Consider the following 16,650-nt stretch of genomic DNA (forward strand, 5'->3'; position numbering starts at 1 on the left):
GGGGCACTTTAAAGTCGCTGGGGAAAGGAAAATCGGAGAAGAAAGGACGGAATAGCGAGCACATTTCAAAAACATAAACGCACAAAATGTGTCAACCGCAATATGCTCGCTGTGTAAACAGGGCCGAGGCGGCCACATGCGGAAATCACTAAAGGCACTTCCTGCACCAGCAACAAATGCCATAAAAATCATGAAAGCACCTCCAACCACCCAACACCCAGCACACTCCTCCCAAAACGACACTACTCACCTACAGAATGCACACATAGATAAGCCGGGCACGATAAACGAGCGTTAGACTGGAGCCGAGGTCAATGGGTCGTTCCCGTCGCTACATCGATGTCCTGAAAGCCAGCGATGATCTCGTGATACTGCTGACACCGAACTATCCGAAGATTTCAGCAAGCAAGCATGCGGAATTCAAACAAAATGTTTAGTTTCATTAGGAGTTAAAATGGGGTTAGAAATAAACTTAAATTCACTTTACGAGTGTCACTCGACTTGATGACTGCCATCGCTCATTAAACTATACCCTCAAAAACGTATCCTTCGTGACCAGTTTTTCTCTGGGACTAGGTCCTGTGTGCACCTCTGTGTGAGATCCTTTTTTCCTTCACAAATGTCAGCCATACTTGTCATAATACCAACACAAACATATGAGCAGGCATCAAATGCCGCAACACTTTGGATCAGAGCCGGGCATTCCGCATGCCGCAAACAAACCCGACACTAACACACACACACATGCGGGGCCAGGACTCAAGATTCCCCATTTCAATGCGCATATGTGTGTGTGTGTGTGTCACTTCAATGGGAACACGCACACATACGCGCACCATACGCCACCAATGGCATAGCATCTTCTCTCATTCCGGGCTCAGCCATGCAAAATATGCCAGCATTATAAAACTTTAATCTACTCTAAAGAACTTGTTTATGCCTGATTCGGATATCGACAGCCATGGAACACTGAATGCGGGTGGGAAGCAGATATATGGAACAGGACTCAAAAGGATATAGAGCTAGCACGCTTTTTGAGACATCTAACGCATTTTGCATAGCATACATTTCAGCTGCCCGTCACAAATAGTTGGAAGTCCTGTGTTTCAGTCGCAAAGCGATAAGAAATATTAACTGATGCGGTTCGATGGATTGCAAAGCCTGTGAATCGGAAACACACTCTCCATATTTGGAATTTAGTTTCGCTTAATTCAGTTATTATAGATAGGTACACCCGCTCATCGAACGCATTTGCACTTTATTCACAAGTTGCCCAACAACAGGGGTTAGTTTGCCCTGTTTCCAAATATCATGGGATCCCAGATTTAAATCTAAAGCGGCTTGCCACTTACCACATGGAATCGCACTGCTCAAACAACACACTCTAAGCTCTGATTTTCCATGCTCGATAAAGTGTGCCAGTTTCAGAGTGTGTGGATATCTGTGGATTTGCACGCCAAACTGCTGATCGGTGCTGTATTTGCTTTTGTATATTTTCATTTCCACCGAAGCTGTGTGCGACTAGCCATGGAGCACATTGGAGAACTTGGAGCACATGTAGTAACATTGTGCAGGAGGAGTGTGTCCAACTGGAGTAAGCCTCGTTCTACTGATGCAAAACACATTTAATGCCCTGCACAAAAGAAATACTGAGGTCCAAGCTATTCGGACAAACACACAGAACACATTTGAGTACAAAACAGGGTGGCTGAATATGAGGATAATACCTTGTTATCATGCTATCATGCTTGTATATACGTTTTGGTCACTCCTTTGGTAAACAAAATTCATTTTGTTAGCTTATTTTAATAGTTTTTTATGAATAAACATTGATTTAGTTATATCCACTAGATCAATACTTCTACTGCTGAGAAAACACACAGAAATTATTGTTTAAACACATCTTGATTTTATTTAAGCGACATATTTGTAATAATCTTATACTAAACTTAGAAATTACTCCAAACATTGGTGAAAAGCGTAAATACATATACGTATATAATACAATGTTATGCAATATAATTGCTGAAATAAATATTTCGAATTTCTTTTTCATTTTATTTGGCACAAAGGACTTCTCTACAGCTAAGGAATTTTCCGAGTTTTTGGTTTTTAAGTTGCCAGCCGTATGGGGGTTTAGGTTAAGGATTTTTTGCGAAAATATTTACAAGAAGAATGCAAAATGTCAAGCTTGCATTTGCATCAACGGAAACATAAAATAAATCTGGCTGCCGAGTGAAACAGTGCTTTAAGAGCATTTTTGTTATAAGCACACAAGAATGCCAAAAGTTGCCTCGGCAACAGCAGCAGCAGAAGAACAAAAAAAAAAACAACTAAACAAAAATTGTATTCCTATTTATTTGGCAACTCGCTCCGCCTCTCCGTTTGTTTTGTTTGCCTGAGTGGAAATATAAAAATTACTTCGTTTACATCCAGCAGCAAGGATACAGCAAGGATAAACGACTTGGGGAGCGAGTCCAAACGGGTCACGCAACATTCTAGACAAAGTAATAACACTTGACGCACGTCTGAGCTTCCGGCTTGTGTCCGGCCGGAGAACGTGTCCACACAGAGAGAAAAATTGCTGGCCTTTGATTCGTCTGATAAACCATTAGGCTATCTATCACAAAGCCTTACAACTTAATCGAAAAGAAGTCAACGGGTTAAGATATAATAGCTAATATTAACAATAATATTAACTGTATACATGAGTGAGATGACAATGTACAACTTGGTCATAGATTTCTCTCTGTGCAGCTCCACTGAGTTCTTGGAGCATGCCCATCCCTCCTCAGGTGGTGAAAACTAGACGAAACTCTCCTGACGTGTTAAATTGAATTTGAGCAGCGGCGACGCCGACGATTTGGCCTTGGTTCTGCTGCCGGAGCTGGACATGCCACTGGAATTGGTCTGGGTTTGTGCCTCGGGCGTCTGATGGCCACTGGAGAAGGAACCGCCTGGCGCCGGAGTGGCCTGCAGCAGCTGCTGCTCCTGTCCATGGGCACGGAGCAATTGTCGCGTCAACTGGGATATGTCGCCGCCGTAGCTGCTGTCCAGGTGCTGCTGCTGCTGCGGATTGGCAGGCTTAAGGGCCAGGGATTGACGCAGCAGGTCCGGCAGATGCCACTGCTCCAGGAGCTCCGCTCCCAGGGTTGGCGAATCGCTGGCCAGCCGGGTCAGGGTGTGCAGAATGGTCTTGATGGTGCGGCGCTGGGCATCGCTTTCCGCACGTGAGCCGTAGGTCTGGTAGAATTCCGTTTGGTACACGGACGTGATGAAATTTATGATGACGCCGTTGGCCAAGTGGCTGTGGCACTTCTTGTTCAGCGACATGTTGTGCAGCATCCCAACGATCTGCTCCTGTGCGGATGAAATAAAACAGAGGGCGAAAATGTTGATGAGCAAAAAATAAGCAACTCTAAGTGGTCTGTGTGTATATGTATGTATATTGCGGAATGAAAAATCGTGGCCAAGATTGCGAAAAAATTGCTTTGCAAATGCACAAATAAATTTTACGAGCCGGGGCCCGAAGAAGCTTTCAATAAAATTGGCCAAAAAATTTGAAGGAAATCGATCCGGGGAAAACAACCCCAAGGTCAGGTTCGCTTCTGGAGCAAATAAATAAATAGTTAGGATGTTTGGCAGTAAAATTGTTAAACATTTAAATATTTACTGCATTAGTTAACACACTGCCTTAAGGATTGGTAATCTAAAGAATCTAGATACTTACGTAGAGAAAGACGCTTGTGCCGCAGGTCTGGTGCTCCAGGGTGTCGATGAGCCGGAAGATGGCCTCGTTGGACATGATGGAGTAGTGGGAGGTGGCCTCCATACGGCTCAAGTTGTTGAGGGCAGCAGCGCAGAGAAGCAGCGTTTGGGTGCAGCACTCCGGCTGCAGCAGTGCGGCCAGACCGGCTACCAAACTCTCCGCACAGTCCCTCAGACCGGGAACCCTGTGCTCCGATCCGTGCCAAGCGGCGGTAATCTGGGCCAGCAGGGAAACTGCCTCCCTGCGCTCGATGGCTCCTCTCTCGCCGGCGGATTCCACTTGCAGGATGTCCCTCACAATTTCGATGCCTCCACAACTGCCCAGTTGATTGATCGCTTGGGGAGCACAGCAGAGGGTGGCCAAAGCACGGAGTGCCAAGGCCCTCACGGAGCTTTGCTTGTGATCCAGCACCACGACGAGCAGGGTTCGCACTGCCTCGTTTTGGACGAAGGCATCGGATAACGACGCAAATCCATCATAGTCAATGTTCATCAAGGTGGCTACCATATTTATATTGGCCCGCAATAGCAGATCACATTGACTCTGTTCAATACTGATCACCAGGACACGAACCAGTCGCTCGAAGATCAGACGCAGTGTAATCAGAGTGTGCCGCTTCAGGAGCTGGACATCGTCCAGCAGGGATTCCAGATTGATGTAGTGCTGTCGCTCCAGCGAGTACCTCGTGTCCTTGCTCACCGTGCGGATTTGCTCCAAGTGCTGCTCATAACGTCTCCTTTCGATCTTGGCATCGTTGAAGAACACACCTCGTCGCTCCAGGGTGGCGGTGAAGTCGTCCAGGTGGGACAGCAACTGGGTGGCACCGACAAGGGCTTCCGGCAGAGAACTGGCCTGCAGTCCGCTGAGAACCCGCTCGCTCCGCTCGAAGTGGACTTGGAGCGACAGAGCCTGCTGCTGCAGTTGCCTGACCAACTTGCAAACCGCACTGGTGGTGATGGTGTAGTTCTTGTATGCCTCCTGCGCAATCGATTTGTGCTGCAGGGTGCACATCACCTCCGGTTCGCCGGCCCAGCGCTGCTCCGACATCCAGCTGGCCACGGGTTCCGGGTGCTTCTTGCCCCGTTTCGCAATCTTGGAGCCACTCTTGGGTGTGCTGGTGCTAGCCGTGAACCGCAAGGCTCTGACTCTCAAGGGGGAAGGTTGCTGCTGGAGGCTTTCATCCTGCTCGGTGGCTCCAAAAGTCACCGTTTCATTGTTGTACGGCGGCGGCGCCTCACCCAAGTAAACAGTTTCATTGTTGTAGGGCGGCGGTGGTGGTGGTGCTATGACCACTTCCTCCTCCTCGCTGGCCGAAGCCGCTTCCGGTTCCGGCATGGGCTTACGCATCAGTCGCCTGCGGCGCCTTATGGCCGGACGCGGTGGTGAATCCTCCTCGGCCTCTGCCTCTCCATCGTCCAGCTTCATGCTGTCCAGCTGCTCGAACAGACGACTCCGACTCGCTTCCAGCTCCGCATCCTCGGCATCCTCATCCCCCGACCTCGCCTTGGGCGTAATCTGGCCGCTGGTGAAGGAAATTCGACGCGTGACACTGATCAGCGGCGAGTAGAACGACGAGTTGCCCACTCGGCGCACCACCGTTGGTGGTGTGGCCACCGAATGTACGGATGTGGGCGTGGCCGCGGGCGTTTGCTGCTTATCGGATTGTGGCGATGGCGGGGATAAGTGCTGCTGATGCTGCAACTGATGCGATTCCTCATTGTCCGAGAAGCCCGAATCCTGCAATCACCCGAAGAAAAACAAGACCATTAGCGCACTGAATTCGAATGGTTAAGGGCTTAAATTAATGCCAGTTTCTCGCATGGAACCTTGTTTGCACTCCCAAGATTGGTAGAACCTAAACTTCTATTCAATATCCAGCTAACTGGAGCATATCTTATTACAAAATTGTATGCAGCAAATATAATTAGATTTTCATTTGATACTATCTATGGGCTCTACTCCATTACATTACATTGCTCTATTATACTCGTAATAAAAGGTCCATAATGCTGGCCAAATTGAAATGCCCCAGTGGGCTCGTGGTATCAAATGGGATACCATCGATATGCGCTCACCTGACTGCGCAGACTGCCGGGGCTATCGTGCTTGTGCCAGGATAGCTTGGAGCTGTTCTGCTCGTCTTCCACCTCCTGGATGCAGGACAGATTGCCCAGGGGGCCGAGGGATGCGGGCTGTCTTTGTGGGTAGTTGGATGTGCTGGATGTGCTGCTCCCGCCGCTGAAGCTCGAATAGAAACCGCCGCTGGTCAGGGAGGACTGCTCGGATCCCCACCAGACCTTGCTGTAGCTGCGCTGAAAGGACATGCCTGTAATGGAGAAACAGAGACGGGCAATCATCAGTGGTGTCCATCATTTAAATAAATTGGACTCATTCGTTTAACAGGCTTAAATTCATTAAATTTAATGCAATTGCCGGTCTGGCTGGCTGGGTTGGAATGGAATGGACTGGATTCATTGCCAGCACACGGATCCCCAATCTGACCATTCGTCCAGGTCTTTCAGGGGTCAACGCCCCCTCGTTTGGTTGGAGGTGGAAAGGGGGAGGGGCATTGCACACACATGCCTGAACATTGGCTTAATATCCGTTACGAAAAAATTAAATTTCCGCCAGGCGATACAAATCATTATTTTAATCAATGAAATTTCCACCCTGCGACCTTGTGACAAACCAGCATTTCTCAGTGTACAGAAGCACAATTTGGTTTTTGGAGCAATTTAAGGAGCTCCAAGTTTGGGGGCCATCAAAATGACATTTGGCATATGGCCCAGTATACATTAGTGTGCAATAATTTCTAAATAATTGATGTGAATGCCCCAAATTGTGGGCATTTATGCAGATTTTACAGACCAAATCTGTTGAGTTACAGGCATTGGCATACAAAAGGGGGCGGAACCACCTGCCCCATTTTGTTGGAAATGCAAATGATTTTCGAGGGTGGATGGGGGGATTTTTCGGAAAATGAACAAAACATTTGGTGTGCGGCATTCGGGGCTCTATTATGCAAATGGAATAAACTAATTATGCTGCTAAACAATTTTCGTGTGACATTGCAAACCGAAGTCGTGTTTTATTTTGTTTAATTTCTCGTGGTTTTTGCACTTTGCAGCTTACATATTTATTATACTTTGTTGTTTTCGCCATAATTACATAATATACCATTCAGCAAAGGGGGGGCATCGTGCACTTGTTGGTGTGCAACTGTTTGCGTTATGCATGAGTGGGAAAGTTTATTTTTCAGTTATGCATGCCCAGTGAACTCTGACCTACCTCACACCCCGCACCCCTCGCCATTCTGGCCCTCAAATGGCATTTGGTCAACTGGCATGGGTGACTCCTTCCCCACTGCAGAGCAAATATTGACAAAGTGCTTGTTTCAAGTAAACAAATTGAAATAAATAAATGACGAAACACTTTTTATGCCGGCACTTTCGCACACATTAACACACTCACACTTCGGCACACACATATTTATTGAATTCATTAAGCAATTAATTAAAATTATATTCAATTAGCATAAAAGGCATGGCCATAAAAACCAACAAATATTCACAGTTTAATGTGCAACTTTTAATGTTTCTAATGCCTTTCATAATATCACAATATCACTTTTTTTGCGCCAAACCTCTTTTGAATTATTTGAGTAGCAGCGAAGTTCCTGACTTTTCATATTTAAAGTTTATAAAATCATAATAATACTTGATCCAGAGATGCAATCCCCTTTTTAAATTGCCTCAATTGTGAGCATAAAACCCCATCAAGATGCCGAATTAAAGGGTGCACAATTTAAAACCACTGTCCATAGGACGCGGGCTAATTAATGGAGAGCTCTGCCATCCTCCCAAAGCCCCCATCACCCGTTTAAATCGCGGGTACGCGGCTGAGTCCTGCGAAATCCTTTCGAATGGACAATAAATATTGCACAATTCACGCTCGATGGCTGAAAGAGGCTTAACAATGCAGCAAGGCGATAAAAATTAACGGCACTTAATAGCAACATTGAAATCATTAAGTGATTTATGTCCAGCCACGGGCAGAGCTCCAATATAAACGTCAGTGCCCGTTGGTCCCCCGTTGTCCTTTCGGGCAAAAATACGCGCTCGCATCGATATAGGTATTTATTCTCGTTCCTTTATTTACATGAGCATCTTAGAATACGTAAACGCACTTTATAATACAGCAACATACACACATAGTAGACAAAAACTGAGTTTTCACATCGTCTCTTCTCAACCCTTTTACCAATTTCGATTGAGCCATTCGCTTGTCGTGCACAATAATTTCAAAAATTAAAACAAACTTCAGCTAAGGCAACACGCTAACAAATTCCCACCAAGTAGAAGCCAAATAATAATTATAAATTTGAGTAGGCACCGGGAATCCCCCAGCAGTGTGCATGGGTGGGGGAGAGTAGGGGGCGAGTGGGGGGCGTGTCTGGTTGGCAGTTAATTAGCACGGGCGCCACATAAATTTCAATATCGACTACCTATTCGCTTTTCGGTTTTGTGTTTAATCAAGATAAACGAGCTCGTTTTCAGAATTTCGCTTTTTGGGCGTGGAAGTGACGCTTTCACCTTGCAGACACACATACACATTGGGCTATATATACATGCTCCTGCTGCTGCTCAGGATTCCTTTCATATCCCGCCGAATCCCGCTCAGGAGATCAACGCGGCAAATCGTTGAGCACGAGCGTGGACGTGTAGCTGGGCGCCTGGATGTGGGCCGTCTTTGTCGTCGTGAGCATGGTGGTGGTCGTCATGGAGGTCTTGCCATTGACATCTGCGTGCACCACATCCTGCCCGCCCTTCGGCGGAGTGTCCACCCCCTCCACATAGCCAACCGTCGTGACCTGAACACTCGTCTTTGTTAGGCGGTGGGTGCGCAGCTTGTGCAACCGCGAGCTCAGATCCGTTCCGGTGGACTCGTCGTCGCTGTAGTCGCTGGTCAAGGCGCTTCCTGTTCGCCCGGAGCTGTCGTACGAGTATTGAGTGTGATAGGTGCTGCTGGGCTCTCCGCTGCCTCCTCTCGTGTTGCTTCCTTCCCTGAGGGCCACCTCCGCCTCGCCCCGATTGTTGTTCGACTGATTGCTGCTCCTCTGCTGCTGGAGCGAGCTGGTGGACGCGGCGGTTATGTCCTCCTCCGAAATGTCATCAAAGGCCGGCGGCGGCGTTGACATGCCCGACATCGTCATGATCGGCTGACGAACTGCATTTGTTGGTGTACTCAATGGCGGCAAGCGCGATGCCGGCGAGCGCAGTTGCGTGGTCGAGGTTTTGCGCTTGGAGGGGGAATGTTTCAGTGGAAATGTGGGCGTCTTCTTGAACACCTGTTTGCCCATGGCGTCCTGGAAGCGCTTGGCGTAGAAGGAGGGTCGGCACACGGACACCGTGTCTCCGTTGTACAGAATGCTCTTGAATGTGTGCTCCAGCTTCTTTTCCAGGCGATACGACTGCAAAATGTCGATGATGCCGATGTACAGGATCAACCGCTCGTCGTTTTCAGACCGAGCCGGGATGCCGCCGGCGGGTACGTCCTCGTCCTCCTCGAGCGGCACATCCATATCAGCCGTAATGGACTCCAGTGCAGTGGAATGAGCCACCAAACGCTGACGATTCATACTGCGTGTTCGATTCAGGGCAGCTCCAGCCGAAGTTCCCGGTATGGAGGCGTATGAGGCCACCGCATGGAGCTGATTCTGATCCGCTTCCGGAGCATCGTCGTCCGGATTCAAGGAGGGTGGTCCCTGAGCTGCGCTTTCCTTGCGCTGCAGCTTGGCGCGCGCATTTAGGATTCGCTCTTCGCGTTTCTCCTTGGCGGCCAGGTCCAGGTTGTGGATTCCCACCAACAGCGAGTAGTCCATAATCTGAAAACTCTCCAGCACCATACAGTCCCGCTTAATGGTGCTCATCAATGCATTGTACTTGTCCGTCTCCAGGAATATGCCATTCGGATGGTGCTCAGCAAAGTCGAGGTCCTTGAACGTGGGACTCGCCTTTTGTCGCTCTGCCTTGGAGGCCTTTCGTCGGAAGGAAGATCCCTTCAGGTCGTACTTGCAGTGCATCTTAATGTCTGAGGGCAGCAGGTTGTTCATGGCTACTAACCGCACGTTTTTCGAGTTGTAGTGGAAGCAATACAGTCCGAAGAACTTGGGCAGCAGCGTTCGAGGATTCTGCGATAGGTTCATGTAGTAACCGGGCAAAAGTTTTTGCAGGAACTCGCATTCCTTCTTCTGCACCGTCTTGATAATGAACTCGTCGTCGGTCGTCAGGTAAAATATGGAACCAGAGGCACCCGGATTGGAAAGCTCCCTCAGGGGAGACGCACACATGGACATGAGGAAGTCATCTGGTGCGATTCCGAACAGATCTCGGAAGTAGCGAAAGGCTATGGGTGCGTAGACCTTGAAGCGGAAGTCGTTGTAGTGATGGGCAGGTGTTATGGAGGAACCATCTGGCGGAAACGAAATCGTTTCCATTTCCCAGAAGTCATTCATTAGCAGATCCCGCTTTGGCTTACTGGCCAGGCTGCCCACCGTATGCTGGATGCCCAGCTGAATGGAGCCCATGATTTGCTTGGACTGGATCTTCTTGTAGGTCACCTCACCGCCCTCCGCCACTCGCCGGTGGCCCAGCTTCTTCTCGTGCTTCCCGCCCGTGGTGGAGGGATTCCGGGAGACACTGGCATCCAGCGTGGAGCTGGCGCTTCTGAGTTTCGAGGCAGGCGTTTGGGTGGCAGCTATGCTGTTCAGCTCCTGCTGCAGCAGCGATGTGGTCTCCTGGCCTCCGTGCGCCATGGCGGCGTCCCTGAAAAGCTGCCGAGATGTTCCCGGCTGCAGGCTCATGGGTGGTGGGGTGCTGGGCGAGGCCTCCTGATCGGAACTTGCGACCTGAGCCGGGGGAATCTTGACCGGCGTGAGCAGGCTCTTCTGCTCCTGCTCCAGCTCCAGCTGGCTTTCCAGCGGTTCATTCTCATCCTCTGGCTGATCCTTTGGCCTATCCTGTTTGCCAACAGGCTCCAGTTCCAGTTCCACGCGGGTGTCCATTTCCCTCTGGGGATTTCCGCTCTCTGCGGAGGAGAAAACCACTTATTGCAGTGCCGCTCAAACAGTACAAAAGACATTCAATTGCAGCTCGATTAATGGGCGTATGTGTGTGGGTGTGTTTATGTGAGTCTGATTGTGTGAGTGGATGAGTAAGTGGGCTTGAGTGGATGAGTAATCGATTAAGCCAGGGGCAACAATTGTCACGTTCGCACACACATATCTCACAGTAACACTTTAGTACAACTCTCAGTGCGGCAACTCGAGACTTTGGAGCACCTGTTGCTTATCATTTGTTTACCCAAATGAAGAGCGGCTACAGCTAAAACAACAACAACATCCACATGCCAGAAGGCAAAAGTAATTAGCCCATGGTCACTTAAAAGCTGCGGACTCTAAAACTGTAAGTTCTTGGCAATAAAGATAAAATCACAATTGCGAGAAACCGTATGCAATCGCTCGAAATTGGAAAATGCACCTGAAAACTGGTAAGTAGACAGCCGAACCGAAATTTCGATTGTTTGCATATGGGAATTCCAAATAACCGGCAGACACGTTCAAATGCATAAATAAACGTTCAACTGCACTGCGAAAAACTCTGTTCTCTCAATTTTGAATACAATAAACACAGTGAATTTCTTATGTGTAATTTATAAATTTAATTTAATAATATTATCCATTGCTAATCTATTTCTTTTCCCAACACTTCTCTATCCAAAAAAACAAAATATTTTCTCTCTCTGCACGAACAAATGGGAAACGTTTGTTGAAAAACACAAACAATTAAGGCCGAAATCCACAAAATTATTATAGGAAAGTCATTATTTTGTGTGTGGCTTGTTGTATTTTGAAAAATGGAAAATGAAACCAAAACATGGCCACGATGGGCGTGGCAGGGGGCGCATCATAAGTGGGCGGTGGGAGGCCATTCAGCTGGCTCGTGTGTGTTTATTTTCGTAAACTTTTAGATTGTCGCTCGGCGGATATGTCGGCGGCATCTCCTATATATCTTTCCTCGTGTCTGTTTTTCCTTTTTTTTTTAATATTTATCGCACGCATGACACGCCAAATAGAATAAAAACAACAATAATTGTACGTTAACAACGGAAAGTTTTGCCAAATTCAGTGAATGAAACTAAACTAACTGAAATGTGCGAGGCTGGTTGCTTTATTAGCAATAACGATGGGTCTTATTTAAATGGAAGAAGTTCCTCTAGAGTTAATAACTTGCCACTTGACCCTCGTTTTTGTGGTTGTTGTTGTTGCTGTGGCTGCTTTTGCCTTGGGACCATTTGTTGTGAATTATGAGCTTGCAATTATAGCGTTTTGCTGTTTTTATTTGTAATTTAATTAGCGTACTTACACAGAAATGCTCGAGGGAATAGTTTGCTAGAGGTCAAAAAAACCAAAAGATATCCAGCGAAAAGAGATAATTATTTGCCCTCGGCTGTTCTCTATTCCTCTCTGTCTCCCTCTCTTTCGCTCGCTTTGTGTATTCGTTGATCGGCTCAAGGCGCGTTTATCTGCAGCGCTCTCTCTGTCGCTCCGCCGCCGTCGCAGTTGTTGTTTCTCGCGTACTTCCTCCTTTTGCTTCCCCTTTTATCCAGCTCTTTCGATTTCCACTTTCCGCTTGATAAATTGCTTTCATAATTTACAACAATATCTCAACGAATTTGAATTCTCCGTGCACACCTGGTTTATTGTGTGTGGTGTGTGCGTGTGTGTTTGTGACTGAGGATGACGTCGTCGTGCGGCAATCGTGCATATTCCTCAACAAAGTGCCGCATTTTGCATTTTCCCACTCCCACTGCAATCGGCGATCGTCGTCCGCCAAAAGTTAAGTTTTTAAAAGCCTTCCGCTGCAATGTATCCACTCCGCGAACTTAAAAGCCAAGCGAAAATCAAATATTTCTCGGCAAGAGAAAACTGTTGATGAGTCGTTCGCGCAGAAGATTTTTACGCGTGTTATCGTTTATCGCCTGTGCTGGCGTTAGTGAATTTAGTGCTGCGCGGTATATTTTCCGGTATTATTTCATTAAACTGTTTTTTTTTTTACTTTCTGCTAGTTTCCAAGTTTCCCACCAGAGACTCTCTTTGCTGATCAGCAACAAAACGCAGTGTTGTAAAGTGCCACGTACACTTGTAATAAAAATTTTTAAATTCTGCTATAAAATCAGTTACAATGCAAACTACTTGTGTTAAAATAAGTAAAATTGTTCGGATTAGTAGTTCCTAAATATTTAATAAAAATATACAATAGAAGCCGTTTTTAATGCTATTTAACTAAGCTTCGTTGCATTTTAAGTAGCTTGATTTAGGATTTTAGATCGAAAAGCAAGCCGTGCGATTCATACTATATTTGGAAGAGAAATGCGTGGATATCTAGACTAAAATAATAATTTCTTTGCGGCTGAACAACATCAATCTAATTAGGGAACACCTACAAAGGCGACTTCCCTGCCGACGCCGCAATTCTAATTGGATTAGCCAGCGAAGCCGGCCAAGAAGATATTTCAGGACCCTCTGCCCTTGACCACTTAATTTTTCTGTTGTTCGTCTGTCTCATTACCACCGCCCCTGCCACCACACGCCGTTTAAATTGATTGAAAAACAGCCCCTCAATCGATATTTATATCTATGGGCCAGTCATGAGTAATTCTAATAAACGGTGCTCATTGCAAAGTAATTTAAAAAATGTTTAGCTAACAATCCGGTTTCCACGAGGAGAAATAGCTGAGCTGAGATGCGATGAGTTAGCCCCATTACAAAGTCACAAATTGCACTTAATTGGGTGTGTTGCATAGTGTAGAAATTGATGTACATTAAATTCGTGGCTAAGAAAATAGGAACATTTTCGGAGTTCGTTGTGCTCTTGCCGGCCAATTAGGCACAAAAGGCAGTCGAAATTCATATGCAAATGCCTAATAGAGTTGTCAGCAAACAAGTTTAGAATTTTAAAATCTGCTTCAATCTGCCAATTAATTTAAAAATAGAGGCAAAATAATTTATGCACTTCAATCTGAGAGAACAGAAAAAAAGCAACTGAACTCTTGCCATATCGCATGAAGATATGATAATGGTTCGTTATCAAAAGCATTTCATAATAAATAAATAAAGAAAAAAACAGACAAAAAGCGAGGAAAGCGTGTTGAATAATAAATTTAAGTTCTGGTCAGTTTAAAAGGTACGAATAATGGGAATTGCAACGCAAAATTCAACTGAGAATGGCCAGCGAAAATACAGAAATTACACAGAAAATGTTAATCATGATAATTAAGTTAATATGCGGGGTGGTTACTGAACTGAACTTGGCTCAATGGGTTCAGCCGAACAAATTGAACACAAGGTGAAATGGGGGAAAGTTGGATGGGGTGGATGGGGTGAATTTCCCCGCTCGTAACCCCGATTAATTAACCAAAAGTTACGGCCCAACCAGATCAAAATCGATTGGACAAAGGCCAGAGCATTGATTAATCCGGCATCCAGCATAATTATTTTAATAGTTTTGACATTTAAACGACAAATTAAAATGGAATAAATGCAAAATAAGCGTAATAAATTTTAATTGCTTCCCACGCCCCTTCCGCGCATCATGTGCGCCCACTGGCAGCTGTTGCATTGATTATAATGAAATTATTATTTTTTTATATCGCATCTTTGCGCCATTGCATAATTAATTGTTGTCGTTCGAGTGGCAAACAATTAAATAATAAATCAGTTTTAAACAATCATTTAATTATGTAAAAAACTGAATGAACGCATTAAAACCGTGCAATTATTCAAGTCGCGGCAGCCATAATCCGTTCAATAGAATCGACCATTGTTGCAAAATGTCAAACTGACACATGAGTGGCAAAAAACAAAGAGTTGCAAATGGATTAGCAAATGCAATCGAAATGCTCCATTTCGCGACATTCCTTGACATTTAACCGACCTGTTCGATGGAAAATCAATAAACTAAGCCAAATTAAACGTTAATCCCACTCAATTGGACGACAATCATCATTGCTCTGGCATTTCCCATCTAACGGTAGCAACATATCGGATTGGCATTATATACATCTACGTATCCACTGCTGCTGCCGTCGACACCAATTGTCAATGATATCGATCTCGTGGCCGCCACAGGTGAGTGACTTCCAGTGCCGACTGGTTTCCACGTCCAGACGTCCAGGTAATAACACCTCTCCCGATGACCGCCGTAATGGCCGGTGTTTAGCACTCTAATGGAGCCATCGAGACCGCAGAAACGCTCTTAAACTGGAACTAGATCAGTGAAACTATGCGGTGCTCCCTTGATTATTGCAATTAGGAGCGGGCAAACTGAAATTAGGGAAATCTGCGAAACGCCACAATGCGGTGAGATTGAAATCGTGCCACTGATATATTCTGAGGTTTCCAGCTGAGTCGAGATAACAAGTATTCGGGGTGGCGAAAGCCAACCTCTTCGAATGCATAATTAACATGTATATGACCAACAAAAACACTCAAAGAAACTTAAATGTTTTCTTTTACAAAAGTATTTTTATCAAGCTGGATGTATATTGAATGCAAAAAAGATCTTAAATAGTATGTCGGATTATGAATTCATGATATTATTTTATGGCAGTTAAAAATATTTATGGAGTATAACACTGTATACATTATCATGATTTTTTATCTCCAACTTGAATGTTATTTAATCGAACTGCCTTAGAGGTGACTCTTTCCTAGCCCAGCACACTATCACATCTGTGTGCACATATTTCTTTACCCAACCCAATTAACGTTATCCAAAGCTGGAGGCTTAGTCACCAGCACCCCCAGCTCATTCATTCACCATCAACCTGATCAGTCACCTCAGCCCACTGCCTCCCCCAATTATACGATACGTACGTATCTCAGGCAGTTATGTATCCACTCGGTATCCCCAAGCGCACGGATGACTCATTTGGGGGATCTACGTTATAAAGAACATTCGGAGAAAAGCGAACGAAATCAGTTTGCGTTCTGACGACTCTGACTCTGGGAGGCTCCTGAGTCATAAAACGCGGCTTAGCGAGGTCCTCGAATGAGCAAAAATAAAAACCATTGGAATTTACTTCAATAAATGGGCGGAGGTACATAAATATATATGTCTGTAGTTTGTGATTATGTGAATTAAGGCATGTGTAATTACGAGGGGCGTATGCGGAATCGTATTGAATATTTGTGTTTATTGATAAGCTTATTGGGGTCAAAGGGGACCATAAACAGTTATCTCCTCTGCTTCCACATTCCGAATGTGCTTTACGGTTTATTGTGGCCAAAACTTACCGCTTTCCTGTATAAACAATGCCGAGGTAATCCCAAGTTTGGCTTATGCTTTTGTTTTTGTTTAGGCCGCCACTGATGGATAGTAAAATGTGTATTTCAAGCACGTGTCATTTGATTACTTTTGGGCACCACAAAACTTGACAGTGCGTATGTGAAGTGGGTGGCTGGGCGGTGGGGGTGCTGCACCCACAAGACAAAGCGTAAATAGTTTAACACTGCACAACGGTAAACACAAGGCGACACGACACTCAACGAACGTGTTAGCCCGAACGATACGTAAACAATGATCGAACACAAATATCTCGCGACGATCGCAGCGGTTGCGTCTGCGTGCTTCGACTGCTGGGAATCGAATGAGCGGCTGGCTACAGTCGACTCAGACTTCTGATTCCCGGGGTGCGAGAGCAGTAAGCCAGAGAACCGGGTCAAATTACCTGGGTGAGTAAGTTAGACAGAGCTGGCAGCTTGACTACTTTCTAGCTAAGGGTATCCAAGACAATGTTTCAATTAAATGCATACTTTGATT

General features: G+C 45.9%; 2 protein-coding genes across 3 annotated transcripts; both read right to left on the reverse strand.

Annotated features, from left to right (window-relative positions):
• Positions 1-1,886: 1,886 nt before the first annotated feature.
• Positions 1,887-16,213, reverse strand: LOC6615255. The gene is made up of 4 exons (XM_002039625.2): positions 16,125-16,213; positions 5,845-6,095; positions 3,731-5,506; positions 1,887-3,360 (listed from the first exon to the last, which is right to left on the reverse strand). Exons 2-4 carry the CDS (start codon positions 6,091-6,093, stop codon positions 2,806-2,808), a joined length of 2,580 nt encoding a protein of 859 aa, XP_002039661.1. The 5' UTR covers positions 6,094-6,095; positions 16,125-16,213; the 3' UTR covers positions 1,887-2,805.
• On the reverse strand, positions 7,893-16,212 carry LOC6615256 (phosphatidylinositol 4-phosphate 5-kinase type-1 alpha). 2 transcript variants are annotated; one of them, XM_032714463.1, is made up of 2 exons: positions 16,125-16,212; positions 7,893-10,855 (listed from the first exon to the last, which is right to left on the reverse strand). In XM_032714463.1, exon 2 carries the CDS (start codon positions 10,830-10,832, stop codon positions 8,454-8,456), a length of 2,379 nt encoding a protein of 792 aa, XP_032570354.1. In that variant the 5' UTR covers positions 10,833-10,855; positions 16,125-16,212; the 3' UTR covers positions 7,893-8,453. The 2 variants fall into 2 exon arrangements, with proteins under 2 accessions (XP_032570354.1, XP_002039662.1); XM_002039626.2 differs by lacking the exon at positions 16,125-16,212 and adding an exon at positions 12,193-12,810.
• Positions 16,214-16,650: the final 437 nt, after the last annotated feature.

This window comes from Drosophila sechellia, chromosome 2R (assembly GCF_004382195.2).
Source record: "Drosophila sechellia strain sech25 chromosome 2R, ASM438219v1, whole genome shotgun sequence".
Taxonomy (NCBI): domain Eukaryota; kingdom Metazoa; phylum Arthropoda; class Insecta; order Diptera; family Drosophilidae; genus Drosophila; species Drosophila sechellia.